General features: G+C 46.3%; 2 protein-coding genes across 11 annotated transcripts in view; one reads left to right on the top strand and one right to left on the bottom strand.

Moving 5' to 3' along the window:
* The window catches only part of ARHGEF33 (Rho guanine nucleotide exchange factor 33), a 33,600-nt gene extending 25,158 nt beyond the window's left edge, over window positions 1-8,442 (top strand). For all 8 annotated transcript variants that reach the window (XM_021538590.3, XM_021538589.3, XM_021538585.3 and 5 more), the window contains 4 exons: window positions 540-688; window positions 1,556-1,714; window positions 3,334-4,087; window positions 5,685-8,442. In XM_021538590.3, coding sequence (XP_021394265.1) covers window positions 540-688; window positions 1,556-1,714; window positions 3,334-4,087; window positions 5,685-5,822 — 1,200 coding nt within the window. In that variant the 3' untranslated portion in view covers window positions 5,823-8,442. The remainder of the gene's footprint in view (window positions 1-539; window positions 689-1,555; window positions 1,715-3,333; window positions 4,088-5,684) is intronic.
* Window positions 8,443-10,991: 2,549 nt separating this feature from the next.
* The window catches only part of SOS1 (SOS Ras/Rac guanine nucleotide exchange factor 1), a 43,840-nt gene continuing 39,517 nt past the window's right edge, over window positions 10,992-15,314 (bottom strand). For all 3 annotated transcript variants that reach the window (XM_021538580.2, XM_021538582.2, XM_021538581.3), the window contains 3 exons: window positions 14,980-15,244; window positions 13,819-13,937; window positions 10,992-12,578 (listed from right to left, as the gene is read on the bottom strand). In XM_021538580.2, the coding sequence (XP_021394255.1) occupies window positions 12,075-12,578; window positions 13,819-13,937; window positions 14,980-15,244 (888 nt within the window). In that variant the 3' untranslated portion in view covers window positions 10,992-12,074. The remainder of the gene's footprint in view (window positions 12,579-13,818; window positions 13,938-14,979; window positions 15,245-15,314) is intronic.

Here is a 15,314-nt window from a genome sequence, read left to right as displayed (position 1 = left end):
ATAGGTTAAGTTTCATCTTTTTCACTAGGCTTGCTTATATTTGCCAGTTTCTCCAACTGGCCTGACAGAAACAGCTTTTGTTCCCAGGGAAGCCAAAGGCTCTGCTGTTTGCTGCTCTGGGAAAACAGGAGGCCAGAGATGGGACACATCTGAGAGGCCTCCTAGGGCTCAATAACCTGTCCTACAGAGAGATGGCCGATAAAAAGAGTTCTGGTTCACAGAAGGCTTATCTGAATTGTACAGAAACATTTCAGACAAGGCAAATACACAGAAAGCAAGCCCTAGAAAATTAAAACATTGGTTTATTCACCCTAAGCTAAACAAGTGCATCATCTACACATCCCGTGATTAAATTTACAGTGGTTCCTAGTGGGAGGCAGGCCTCATTCAAGTCCCTCAGAAACTCATGGTGCCTAGCAAAGCTCCCCCAGGGCAGAGCCATTAACACTCCAGAGCCCTAATCCATGGTTCCAATAGTGCCTTCTTCCCAGAAAGGGGCAGGACACCCTCCAAACAGCCTGCTCTCCTCTGTGCCTCAGAATGTCCTGAAGTTCACGGAGCAGGAGCACCCTGACTATTACCTGCTGCTGGTGTGCGTGCAGCGCCTCCGGGTTTTCATCTCACACTACAGCCTCCTCTTCCAATGCAATGAAGACCTGCTGATACAGAAGAGGAAAAAGCTGAAGAAGTAAGCACAACATCAGCTCATTCTCTGTCACCAGGGAAGGGAGGGGTGGGGGAAACCTGGCAAACGGGTTTTAGTTCCACGCAAGATCAACAGTCACACTGCTCTGCTGAATAAAACAAAGCCCTTTGCATCTGAATGCTGGAGAAGAACCACTATTGGCATTTGCCCTCCATACTGAGGTCAGATTTGGAGTGGGCCCTTTAGCCTAACTCTGAGAGTGAAAGAAAAATCACTTCTAAATCCTTCTAAATAAAGCAGCCACATGTTTCATGGAATAATTTGATTCCTTAAGCTGGTGGCAAAGTCACTCCCCAATGGGAAAACACATGGGGATTTAGCTCTGGCAGCTCCAGGCCCTGGTGAGGCTGAGACTCCAAAAGAACTGTGTCATTTTATTTTACTGGGGGAGGAGGTAGGAGAAACAAAAGTCTTAAAAATGTATTTGAGTGGAACTATGACAAAAATTACCCTGAATGTAGATTCTCAAGTTGCAGTTCAGAACAATTCCTTGAAATCAAGGCTTTTTACTAAAATCAGAATCTGATTGCCTTTGCTCCTTGTGATGATCTTCCTGAGGAGTAGGACAAGATCAAATTTCAAGGGAAGCTTCCAAGTATGGAGGGTGGTAAAGGGCTGGATCAGATTGCTGGGGAGGGACTGCAATCAGGAGAGGTGTTAAGAACACCACAGAAAGCAGGATGCCCTGCTGGCTGGAGCATACTAGGTGGAACAGGCTCTTCCTTGGGGTGGGCAGAGGTGAACAGGAATATTAAACGTCCCTCCCAGTCCTGTTTTCTGTGATTCTACACGCTCGTGCTTATTCCCTGCCTTATTTCTTAGCCCGACGATGGATTTCTCCTCCCTCAGGTCATCCCTGGTGAAGCTGTACAAAGGTCTCACCTCCCAGTGTACCAGCCAGGAGGTTTCTCCAACGCCCAGTGCAGCATCAATGCGGGACAGTGGGATCCACACCGAAGAGGCCATCCAGTCATTCCCTGCAGCACCTTCCTCGGGCACAACCACCCCGTAAGCCTGGTGTCCTAGTGGGCAGCTTTCAAAGTAGGCTGAAAACTCTCTCCTCACCCACCCCATGCCAGTGACACCAGGCAGCTACAGGCTGTCATTTCCAAAAACACTCCCTGTATATGAATAGAGAGATGAAGGGCTGGTTCCATCCTGCTGTTCCCTGCCATGTGGTTTATAAGCAGGGAATGTTTCCGAGCTCTGCCTGCTAAGGCAATACAGGCAGGACGTGGATTTGTTTAGGCCTGACAGTGGTGTGCACAGTAACACTCCACATTATACACTGTCATCATTACAAGAGCTGGGAAATGGGACCAAGATCTCAGAGCAGGGAAAAAAAATACTTTTCCACACAGCACATAACTGGATAATGTGATTTGCTATCAGAAGGTACCAGTACAAAATGGGTTCAGAAAGACACATGACTAAGTCAAGACTGACAGGGCTACTGGTAACACCTGGAAATCTTCACAGAATCACAAAATACTCTGAGTTGGAAAGGACAAGAATCACTGAGTCCAACTCCTGGCCTTGCACAGAACCATCCTCAAGAGTCACACCATGTGTCTGACAGCTTTGTGCAAACACCCCTTGAATTCTGTCAAGCTCTGGTCACAGCTCTGGTGCTGTGATCACTGCTCTGGGGAGCCTGTTCAGTGCTCAACCACTCCCTGGGAGAAGAAACTTTTCCTAATATACAACCTGAATCTCCCCTGACACAACTTCACACTGTTCCCTCAGGTCCTGTCACCAGTCACCAGAGAGGAGAGATCAGTGCCTGCCCCCCTGCTGTCCCTCCTGAGGAAGCTGTAGCTGCAGCAAGGTCTACCCTCAGTGTCCTCCAGGTTGAACAGACCAAGTGCCTTCACCACTCCTCATATGGTTCCCCTTTAGCCATTTCCAGCCTGACAGGTGCCAAATGAGATGATGATCAGAGAAGCACACTAGACTGACTTTTACTCTTATGCCAGAAATTTGTGGCTAATCTCGTTTGATACTAACAAGAGTTTGGCTGCATCATTCCCAGTCCCCCTCTGTTAGCAGTGTTATAGATCAGTCCTTAGCCTCCTTCTCCCCAGACTGCCCAAGCCAATCTCCCCCTTCTCACAGACAAGAATTGCTGAATTTTGCTCCAGGCCTCCACCTTGTTAGCCTCAGCTGGCACCACCCTCACATTCATCATGAACTGAAGACTCAGCTGGAACACAAGGAGGGTAGGAGCCTTCCAAGTACTCCTGACACATTTTGGGGACAGAGTCACTTTACCCAAGAGAGAAACTCAGTCCACCTGAAACCACAGGAAAGTGAGGCGTGGCTCCTACATTACAGAGAGAGAAGGAAAGTTAAAAACTGGTATGCAGATGAGCAGGAGAGAGATGGAGCAGTTAGCTTCTCAGTTTCTATTCATTTCACGCTGTAGAATGCAAAAGTCAGACAAAGGCCATTTCTGCAAGAGATACCTCTGTTACTGTTCTCTAAGAAAAGAGAGTACCTTTTGGCCATAAAATCAACACAATAGGGTTAGGGGAGTGAATGGGTGGGGGGAATTCGTCATGCTGTCTCTGTCATCCTTTAGTATTCCACTTCTATTTTTTTGTTTTGGTTTGGTTTTTATTTCTAAGGCATTTGATGCCGCAGATGAAGAAACCCCAGCCGACGGTGATGGAGAATATCCAGACTGTAAAGTCCCCTGACTGGGAGATGGAAAGCAGAAAACACGAGAGGCCAGAGAACATCCTTGCCTCCTCTCAGCTGACAGAGCAGGAACTCAAGGCCTTGACAGCCCCTCTGCAATCCATCCCTGAAATGGAGTACGAAGCGCCACCGGCTGACGCGGTGGGGAACACTGAGAGAGCCATCAGAAGCTCTGTGGAATTGCTGCAGGATGCCAGGAACTTTGCACCAAGCTACGAAGAGTTTGACTACCCTGGGGAGGTTTTCACCATGCCAGGCCCCTACGAAGATGACACCTTCCAAAACCTTGCTCTCTTTGAGAACTGCTCCCCGGCCTCTTCCGAGTCCAGCTTGGATATTTGCTTCCTTAGGCCTGTGAACTTCACCTCAGAACCAGAGAGGACAGACCACGCCTTGCAGCCACTGCCCAAGAGCTGCACTCCCGTGAGCAGCAGCACCTACAAGCGTGAGATGTTCCACAGCAAAGGGAAGCAGCTGAGCAGGTCCCTGAAGGAGCTGCCGCGGAGCGCCGAGGGCGTTAGCACCAGACTCTACAGCACACGGAGCAGCAGCGGGAGCCGTCTGCAGCAGAAGCAGGACAGGAATGTTCAGCCTCACATGATCTCAGCCTCATCTCGAAGCTCCCAAAGGAGCTACTTCCCCCCACAGAGAGGAGCGGGTGAAAAACCGAGCTTTTTGGAAGTAAGGAGGCTTAAATAGAAGGAGGAAAAAAAAAAAAGCACACGGTGGTGCAGCAGCAGGAGAAAGATCTGAGATACAGTTAGAGTAGAACACGCCAAAACAGCTTTCAAGCCCACACATTCCAAGACCTCAACTGCATGTACATGCCCAAGGGAGGGACAAGACGGCTCGTTTTCACACACATCATTCCCAGGGAAAAGCACGGGTTGAGGTGCACAGCTGGCTGAACTAGAACACCTTTAAGACAAGGTAGCCTCTTGTGTGTCTCCACCTGTCACTGAGCTTCCCACCCCAGGTGAATATTCTGAGCAGGTCACAAAGTGTATACAAAGCTGTTCAAAATTAGTATTGTTGTTGCCACCCAGTGAAACAGGTGCCTTTCCACCTGCTGTGAGAAATGCTGGGTAAGTGCTGGATAAGTCATGCCAGTGTAAACCAGCATGACTCGGCCAAGCTCAGCCCATTTACACCAGCAGGGATATGGTCCATAGGTTTTGTTTCACCTCCATTTGTTGCCTGGATTGTACAGACCTATGCCAAACTCTGTGTGAGAACAGTCAAAGCTCAGCAACTGTGTCCCTGCGATGGAACATGGCAAACAGCACTGTAACCCTTCAGGGACACCAGATCCTGCAGGAGCAATGTTTCTGTGGTTTGCAGTGACTGTTCAAAGTCAGCTCTGGGCTGTCACAGCCAAGGAAGTAGAGGCCAAGGGTGCTCTGAGGTGCTTACACAGGGGGCTGTAGATGCAGATGATGATGGGAGATAGGTTCCAACAGCCTGACTGAAAAGGCAGCAAGGAAACTTCAAAAGAAAAGAAAAAAAAGCCTAGTGAGTGAAGAAGGTGGTGGTAGGTTGAACAGGGGAGATGAGGCATTGGGAGAAGAGTCATGGGGACAGAGGCACCCCAGAGAAAGGGGCCAATGAGCTCTTTGGCACTCACCTGCACAGAATTATGGCCCACAGTAGGGTGTAGATGTGGAGCTTGTCCAGAACTGCAGAACATGTTCTCCCGCACAGTGCAAAGGAAATCACCATGGCAGTGGTGGGCAGAGTTGGAGTAAAGGGTCTTGTCCAGAGTCTTGCTGAGAGGAGCTTTCTCCTGAAAGAGGGACACAGCTTTTAGTGGCACATGTACCACAAGGTGTGTGTGCTAATGAAGCCTTTTGCCCCACAGATATAAAACCACGCAGCAGCAGAGCCAGTAGAAGTCTTTCACACCTTATCACAGCTCCAAAGCCCGATGCCTTCCTGCTCTAGGGGAGAAAGGAGAGGGTGGGAAGTTCTTTCAGCTGCCCAAGCTGGCTTGCTCCCTCACTGGCAAAAGAACCTAATGAACTTCCCCTAAACAAAAAGCTTAGCAAGAAAGGCTCCAGTTCCCTCTCATAATGCTTATCCTTCTATTCCTCTGTCACTGCCTCAGCCCTAGAGCCAGCAACAAGCTCTCTGCAGAGGTACCAGTGTTGTTTCCCAGCCTTGTCAGCACCTCTTCACCCACCAGGTCCCTCCTAGCACAGAGAGAGAGAAATAGAAAGAGAGAGAAGGGAACAAGAATGTGAGGTTGCAAATGCTGGTTAAATTGTCTTTTCCCTTTTAGGAGCTCCATGCAGAAGACAACACCAGGTTCTGCCAGAAGGATGACAATGAGCAAACATCCTTCAGCGACCACAACCCGCGGCACGAGCCCAAGGGGGGGTTCCGGAGCTCCTTCCGCAAACTCTTCAAAAAGAAATAAGCAGCCCCAAGAAAGGCAGGCCACAGCCAAAGCACAGCAGTGCTTCCCCAGGTCCCCAAGGGTGGAGACAGACAGCAAGGCCCCAGGATCCCCCTGACTAACACACAGGGTGGAGGGTGGGGGAGAGGAGACTCTCACAACTGACTTACAAATGCATCCTGCTCTTTCTAGTACAGGGCAGGGCCAGGCTTTGGGTTGCAGTGGAGCTCAACCAGCAGGTCCAATAACCACAGGAACTTGCTAGCTTTCATCTCTACCAGACTGAATTTCCCTCCGTTTGGCCAAACCCTGGTATCTTCTCCTCCCCCTCATCCCCCGAAACTGCTTGATTTGCCATACATCTTTGCTCTTCCAAAATCAAGGCAGGTCTTATTTGGGCTCACCCACAGCAGAAAGGTTACCTTTGCAGCCCTGGTACTCTGGCCAGAAGTCTAAAATTCCTTTCTTTCCTCTATTTTCAAAAAAAAAACACCATCAAAGATGCATTCCAGAAAGCCAGCTCGCATTACCCACGTGGTTTGAGAAGGTCTAAGAAGCATCAGCTGAAGCACCTGAGCATAGCACTGCCCAGTCGGCAGCATCCTTTCTTTTGGACTTCCATCACTCACCAAAATCCTATTTCACCTCTTACGTGAATGCTGTTTTCCTGAATTGTGTCCTGCTGTAGGAATCACTGCTTCTGCTCTCAGAATCGCCCATGTCTCCAGGCAGGTGATGCAGGCTGGGCCCAGGGCCTGCCACAAGAGAGACTCTTCTCCACCTTATCCCCAGTGTGGATCAATGAAGACACTGTAGTGCCAAACAGTGTCCTGGCTCCTGGTCTGTAACACATCTGGAACACACTTTGCCAACTCTTTGGCCTGACACCCTCACAAGCCCATCACGTGCAGTTTTGGAAAGGTTCTTCCAGCTAAAAGTTGAGGCACTAGGGCAGGCAAGTTGATGGTGCACCATGTTCAAAGGCATAGCTCTCCTTCTTGTGCAAGGACAGATCAACGAGGCCACACACAGGCCACCCTCCTCACACCTGGACATGACACACCCTCAGTAACTGGTCTCTGGAGGAGACTCGGAGCAGCTCTGCTGTGATACCCGAGTCCCACACCAGCAGCGAGAGCACCACTGGCACAGTGGTTACCAGTGCAGTACTGGTGAGCTGTGGTGTCACCTGATGCTGGGACCTTCTGAGGGCAGTTTCAGGAGCAACTGTGTTTTTATCACCTTGTTTTGATACACCTAGGACACTGGTCTGGCAAAAGGACAGCTTCACCTTCAAAAGCTGTGAACTGTCTCCATGGGGCCAACAGCAATGCCTTGGGGGAAATCCTGTGAGACTGGGGGCTTGGGACTCCCCGCATCAGCGCAAGGGTGGCTGGTTTTGGGGCCAAGAGAAGAGGCACCCAGCATGCTGCATGGCTCTCCTGGCCATGGCAGCAGGATAGGGGAGCCCAGAGCAGGTGTCTGTGGATGCAGTGGCCAATATCTGCTGCAGATACAGGGCCCAGAGCTCTCCAGTGTTGACTGACCTGCACCTACCACCTGCTTTTCCTCCTCTGCTGGAGGCAAAGGGGTGTGTGTGAAAAGGGCTATCCAGAGAGACAAAACCCATTCTTTACTGCAATCAAGGTTTTCCCAGCATTTCAAGAATGTGACCAAGCAAAACCCCAAAGATTAAAATGTTTTAGCTGGTCCCTCTCCCATAGATTTTAATTAAACAAATATCCACTTATCCTCCTTACAAAAAGGAAAGAAGTGTCATACTTTCCTCCCCTAGCTTTTGGAAACTACTCTGGGAAGATTGTTTTTTTAATGTAAGGCTTTTAATGGCAAAAAACTCCCCTTCCATCCCCTTCCCTTTCCCTCACATCCTCATACAATTACAAATTCCATGTCCCTCTCCAGTCAGGACTGCTACATGCTGACCAGCCACTGAATCACAAAGACAGTTCTAGGACTTGACAGCTTTTAGTCAGACTGGGCAGGGCCAGGATAGAAATTATGCAGGAAGAGCCAGAGACTTGTAACTGAAGCATCAGCAAAGCCTGTTCTGCAGAGGAACCAGCCACAGACAGAACAGTTTGTTTGTCCATAGAACCAGAGATGTATCATTATGGACAAGTGTCCATTGTAATGCACTGATGTTGTCAAGGGCTCCGATTCTTGAGGTTTTGGCCTCATGTATGTAATGACACACTTAGCCTTCACAAAACAATCCTGCTTTTCATATTTGCCAAGCAGAATACCAGGACAGAAATAGGACAAAGGAAAAAAACCTACCTGCTAACATCTCCTGGGTGAGGAGATCCTTCCGAAGTGGCAGACCCTTGCTTGTAAAATGCATGTGGATTTCAGCTTCTATTTTAGTGATTTAAGGCACAGTCAGAACTGATGGTTATTTCTTTTTGATTCTCTACGAGTTCTTACTTCCAGGCCTATATTTATCACTTGAGATGTCCTTGTACCTGCTCAGAATCTGCAAATGTAAATAGTATGAATGAATGATGCTCAGCACCACACACACACAACCTGTTGCAGGATTCATTTCAAATCCATCTTCAGGGTACATGTGTGCTCTGGATTATTTTTCTTCCTTTGCCAAATAAACATTGCCTTTAAATAACGCCGCTGCTTTTTGCACTGAATCAGCCAGAAGGTTGCATCCATTAAAAGAAGAAACAGGTGTTTCTCTGGTCCCTTTCCGAGGCAATATGACTTACACCATCCTGTAATCCTGCAAATCCAGCCATGCAAGCAGACTGTTCTCTACGTGAGGCTCTAAGAGTCATCCAGAGCCCAGCTGAGTCACTCTTCTCCAGGCTTCTGGTCAAGATCCTGTTGTTGGTGTAGCCCTAATCTACATCTTAGATCTTCTTCTCCTTAAGACTCTTCTAGACCACACCTCTCCACAGCTACACTCCTTGTTTAAGTCAGCCATCCTAGACTCAAAACAAAAAAAGGCTTACTCTGAAAGAGATGCAACAAATTTATCCAAAGCAATTCCAATAACATGTGCCCTTGATCACCTACCTTTGGTTACCTTTTAAAAAAAAATATTACAGATGTTCTGCATCTGTAACTGCATTTGGCACCTAAATTGTCATGCATCTGGCAAAAGGGTTTTTAGTTTATTTTTCCTTTTCAACTTTTCAGCCACCCAGTATGGGTGAAAATTCACGCTTGCTGGCTAGAAAGTAATAAAAAAACCCCTTACTCTTTATTTCATTTCCCTCATAATGCACTATTTTCCACTGAACACAAAAGGTAAATCTGCTATCAGTGGACAGAAAAATGCATTTAAGGGTGGGTTTTTTTGTAATGGAAAATAAGGAATGGAATTTACAAAATAAGTTAAGAGCATTTTTGTCTTTACACCTGTATTAGGTCACAGGTTTGTCTCCCAAAGAAAGACTTCATCTATGCATTGTCTGGATTTAGAAATGACAGTTCAACAATCTTTTCAATGAAGCACAGTAATCTACTGTGTTCAACAGCAGTACCTCCAGTGATATCACTGGGAAAATCTAATTTAAATCACACACAAAAGAAAAATAATTACATATCCCACAACGTGACTCTGAAACGTCAAGGTTTTAAAATCCAGTGTATTAGCATGCTCTTACTGAGACAGACCTCTTCCTCCCTGATTTAAGACAGGCGTATCAGAGCAGCAGGTTAGCCCACACTGGAAATGGCTTCTTGAGGATGGAGCACTCCAGTGCTCCCATGGTCTCAACCCTGGAGGACAATATTCCCCATTAGCAGACAAGCTTGTTGCAGGGGCTGCTGAATGCCATGACAATAATGTGTCACCGTGGGGTCACCAGGTAGCACAACAGCAACTTCCCACACAGCAGCTGCACAGGACCTGCAAAATCACCACAGAATCATGGAACAGTCTGGGTTGGAAAAGAACCTTTAAAGGCCATCTAGTCCAACCCCTGCAATGAGCAGGGACATTTCCACCTAGGGCTGGCTGCTGAGAGCTCTTCCAGCCTGACCCTGAATGTTGCCAGGGATGGGGCATCTTCCACCTCTGGGCCACCTGTTCCAGTGGTTCATCACACCCAATGTAAAAAACTTCTTCCTTATACTTTGTCTAAATCTACCCTCCTTTAGTTTAAAGCCATTACTCTCTGTCCTATTGCAAGAGGCCCTGCCAAAAAGGTTGTCCCCATCTTTCTTAAAAACCTATGAAGTTCTGCTACATAACCCTGCCTACACAGTTTGCAGTGGTTTTGGCTGACTTTCAGCCATATATCAGCTCCCTGCAGTACTACAGCAACTCTCCAGGCCTCCACATGGACATATTTCATTGTCCAGGCCACACCAGACCAAATCAGGGTCATTTTACCAAGGAGACAGAGAGCATCATTACAATTATTTAATTTTCTATGTGAAAAGTATTGTCACTAATGCAAACATGATCCACCTAAGAAGCCACTGCAGATCAGAAATGATTAACACAGAGTTGCTACGACACAAACCAGTAGCTTAGCAGTTGTAATCAACTCCTAAATGCTATAGGTTTGATTCTGACCCTGTCCTTCCTATTTGCAGCTGAGTCAACACCGTGATTTGTGCACTGTGACTGACCCCTGGGCTCCAAAGAATGTCTGCTTTAGGTTCTTGCATGGTGACCACTGTCACCTGCTGTCCGAGTATCTCACCAGGAAAGCACTTTTATCCTCCACCACAAACAGGGAACAGCATTCCCCATTTCACACAGGAAAGCAGAAACCTACTGACATTTAGGAAATCTGCTGATTAGCAGGAACTATACAAGGTCCCTCCTGACTGAGCATCTTGACCACTGGGGGCCTGCTCTGCCTTGGCTGCACAACAGCACAGACAAAAATGTGCTGAAGAAGAAATACAGATCAGAAAGTCTCACTGTAAAAATTAATATAAATTTGATTTTTTTCTAACACGTGTCATACAGGATGTGGGAAACATTTCACAAGGTATAATAATTCACTTTGGGAGTAATTCAGCCTCTCAAATATTACTGAATTATTATTTTCTAATATGCCAAAAAAACCTCTTTAAGTCATTACTAAAATACATACACTGAACTAGGAAAAATACGTACCACAAGATGGGCTTTTATCCCCCTCAGTGCTTAACTGAAAAGCTAAGTTGAACATTTGTCCATTAATAATTTAACGTATGTCGGCCAAACATATCTTTATCTTTATTTCAATTAAATTAAAAACAATCTGCAAGTATATTTATGCAACATTCACTATATACACATGATTTATGCAACTGCAAGGCAATCCTATGTATGCTGATTAATCTATTGTTAGTAAAACATGACAATAGCTATGGAAGTTGACAAGTGACTGTTTTCATGGCATGACTGAAAAAGAATAGCTACTAGCCATGAAATGGATTATCAGTAAACCTTAAAAAGAACATGACATAACCTAGCAGAGATTAACAGTCTTCTAAATGTAGTATATTTGCTTCAGATGATAGTGCTGCTTTTAAAAAAAAAATTCGCTGTCACTTTAAGGATGTAAGACTTTCATCAGCTCTATCTAAAGAAAGCAATAATTAGACATTATGCTTCCTGGCAAAAATTTATTTTTGAACTGGCACCACAGTATTTCAGAAAATAATAATAAAGTACCTCTTTGGTGAAGCCTAGGTACCCCCTACTACTCATTGTAACAACTTGTAAACAGGACCGCAATACAGTGCTTTGCCTTAATTCTAGCTCAGTTAGGTACCACAGATCTTCCTCACAGTCCTTCTCATAATTTTAGGAAGGTATTTTAAAGCAGGGAGTAAGTAAAGCAAAGGAAAATTAAGAAGGATATAAAGTTCCCTGTTTGAGATTTAAAAAAAGTGCATAATGTTTTCATTCTGAAAACTGTGCCACTGTATGGAACTGATGGATTCAAGACTGTTTTTCCTTCCTGTACTGGACATTATTGATCATTACACAAACTCAGTCTCTGCTCATTGGCCAAAGAAGTCTCTCCAGACCGTTTTCTGGTACAATCAGCTGTCCAATTACTTTAGAACAAAGTCCCGCATACTAAAACGAGAACAGCAAGTTAACCGGGTTTTCCACTAGAAAGTCTGGTTTTGCAGTTCCATTTCTGTACACAACATTTCCAACGCATTGGAGAGTTCTTAGTGTTTGGCATACACATCCCAACTCCTTGACACCACCAGGTTCAGTGCATCCATTGCCAGCAACAGACATAGCACCAGGAAAATGCGACTCCCAGCGCGAGGGACAGTTCAGGAGGAGGGGGCATTCTCCAGCAAGGGTGGCCCATCCCGATGCATCGACGGATGCGTGTGCTCCCTTTTGTAAGTTTTTGGAGGAAGCTTTGGGATATGTTGGGAAGTGCTTTGTCGTGGAGGAACGGGTGGTCCAGCAACAGAAGGGAGGTCTGCATCCTGCGGTACCAAAGGCGGCGACGGCAGATGCCTCCGTGCTACATGTGGAGAAGGTGTCTGGGGGGGAGGGGGCGTGAACGGAGAGGGGCTGTTGGGGAAAAAGGTGTTACCAAGTTCGCTTTTTCTCCCCAGGGGTGGGGGCTGGAGGTGTAGTGGTGAGCTAGAGAAAACATCTGGAGTTCGCACAGGCTCCCGTGGCGGTAACTCGGGGGGGTTTGCAGTGGGAACACACGAGTCAGAGATGCAGGTCCGATCGGGCACCGAGTACCTTGGAGAATACACTTTAGAGGTTGGTTGCCTGGGAGGGATTGCTGGTGGGTTGTCCAGGTGTGCAGAAGTAATCTGAGGTACACAAAAACTTCAGTCAGTAAAATTCCACAGCAGCTGCAAAGCACAGGACCCTGCTGTGAAACAGAAGCCTCCTCCTGCAGTGCAGATTGCTTTTAGCAGGGCTGCAGCAACATGTGAGTGAACAGACAAGGATGGAAGGAATGAAGAGGCACAGAGAGGAACAAGGGCAAGGCAAAGAATGCTCAAAGGAACGATCTCCATGCTAGTTCCAGGCCTGCTTGCTGGGGAGTTTTGGGTAACTTCCACCACCTCCCCAGTAAGAACTTGGAGTGCTTAACACACCAGGAATTTCTTCAGGAGAACTAGAAAAAGGGAGAGGCTGATGATGCCGAACAGGGAAAAAAATAAACTATGCTCAGAAGATGGAGTTAAGTAGTTAGAATTATGGAAGTGAACATTTCCCAAGTTGCAGATAATAGTGACAGGATAACTGATCTCCAACACCCTATCACATACACAATGTTTTCAAATACATTTTGGTAGGATTTCAGATACATTTTGGTGATGTATCAAGTTCTGCTGACTGGCAAAACAGTTGCCTGTAGTCTGAAAATAACTGCTGAAGGGCCACTTATAAACTCTCTTCAAAGACATATCTGCTCTGAAGTAATTTTGAGTGAGATTTTAAAATCTGAAGTCACAAACAAGCTTCCACTGAAATCAGGTGTAATTTGACAGTGTCTGCAACACAGGTTGGATCAGATCCCAGTTGCCAGACAAATGCAAAAGGAACATGTAGCAATGGCTTAAGCAGGCAGGCAGACAGGACAGGTAAGCAAGAGAGGAAAGCAAGCACTTGAGCACCACAGCATCAGGATCAAATATTCTGGTGAAACTTTTCAGAGGACTGAGCTGTGTACAGCAGTTTCCATCATTACTGTTCGTCAGTTCTTACTCTTATTCATATATCCTAAAACGATACTCTGGAACAATTAATCCCAGACAGAAACACCTGTCTGAAACCTCAAGTTCTCACAGGCAATGCAAGGGCCTGAGCACAGCACATCAGTAGATGAGACAATTCTAACCCTAAATTTAGGTCCCATCTGTTTTCATTTGTTTGAGGTCGAGACATAGTGAGGCAGAGCTGTGAAGGCTTGAAACATATGGCTGCTTACTCTTTCACATACACTTCTTCAAAAACTAAATGTACTGTCTTTGAGAGCTGCTTTTCTGTCATACCCACCCCTCTTCTCCCAGAAAAAAAATTACCTTTTTCCTGCTTACTTACTTTTGATGGGGAGGATTCAGCTGGGGCAGATTCTGGTCTTCTCCGTGGAGGAACAGGAGGAGGGACAGGAGCATCATCTGAAGTTTTGGTAAAGTTTATGGATGACACAGAAGCAGATCCTAAGGGACAGAAAAAAAAACATTGAAAATGATGAACTTTTGGCTCCATATTGCTGCCAACAGAGGTACAATAAATAATAAAGCAATTGCTTATAAAAAGCATCATGAATCAAGGAAGTGGTAAGTAAAGACAATGAAACAAGCCTCTAACTTGCAGCTGCCAGAGAAACTGCTTTTCTGAGCTGTAAAGATCTCTGTGGCCATCAGGTCCTGAAGTTTCTTAAGTAATCCTTGAGACCAAAACCACACCACAAATTTGTTCTTATGTCACAACAGTACTACAACAATATCCTGAACCTGCAATCAATGGACTGATCAACAAATAAATGCTTTCTCCAGAGGCTTTCTGAAGACCTGGCTTGGACACTCAGCAATGGCACAGCTCTGCTAAGGAACTTCTGCCTTTAGGAAGTCATTTCACCTCCTTGTGGCAACCAGCTCAACACAGGAGTATCCTCTGAAAACCCTCATATGTGAAAGGAGCCTATATCCACTATTAAATACTGAGGGCACACCATAAAATACGACCTTCCTCGTATGTTGGGAAAGACAGAAGAAAAAGAGGTGTGGATAAATCCTGATGGATTTAAAGCAAGCAAACACTGATTTTAAGTTTTGCAGGAAAACCATCCGTGTACACTGAAATTAGGTCTGAATTGCAGGCAGCAGAATAAGACACCCACAAACAATTAATTTCTTATTCCCAATGTTCACCATCAGATACTCACCAAATACATTCATACACATACATGTCACAAGTTTGACTGGGACACATATGGGCCCTAGAGATTACCTCTGCCTTCAGTTTTGACAGGTCCTCCAAAGACTTGTAACAGTCCCTATATAATACACCTAATTATGTTCAGTTTCTCGTTTACAATAAAAACTTTTTAAAGGAAAAGAGAGTAAGAAATGCCGAAAGTTTTTGATCTGCAGGGAGACAACAGCAATGATTTTTACAGTCACTGAAGAAGGCTAAACCTGATTTCCCCTGCCTAAGACCACAAAATGTGAGTGGCATATGCTGTCTGTGAGCACCTACTCGTGTGAAAAGGGCTGGAAGGGTCGGAGTCAAAGACGCTGCAGGCGTCAGTGGTGCTGGAAGTGGCCGAGGCAGGGGGGGGGGTCAGCGGGGTGCGGGGCGAGTTCGGGGCAGACGCCGTGGCTTCCGTCTCGCTCTCCGGGATGCGGCTGTAGCTGATTTTCCGTGGCTCCTGCTGCAGGGGCGTGGGATGTCTCATGGTACCTGGCCTTGGATTAGAGGGACGAACACCCGGCGACTTGAGAGGGTAGCTGTACTTCTTGGGCTGAAACGACAGAAAATATCAACCAAAATCAAAAGGCCACGGGATCACTTAGATGCTGCTTTGCAGTTAC

The sequence above is a fragment of the Lonchura striata genome, unplaced genomic scaffold (genome assembly GCF_046129695.1).
Source record: "Lonchura striata isolate bLonStr1 unplaced genomic scaffold, bLonStr1.mat Scaffold_149, whole genome shotgun sequence".
Classification (NCBI taxonomy): Eukaryota; Metazoa; Chordata; class Aves; order Passeriformes; family Estrildidae; genus Lonchura; species Lonchura striata.
Note: the sequence above shows the minus strand (reverse complement) of the source record. Positions and strands in the feature narration are given on the sequence as shown.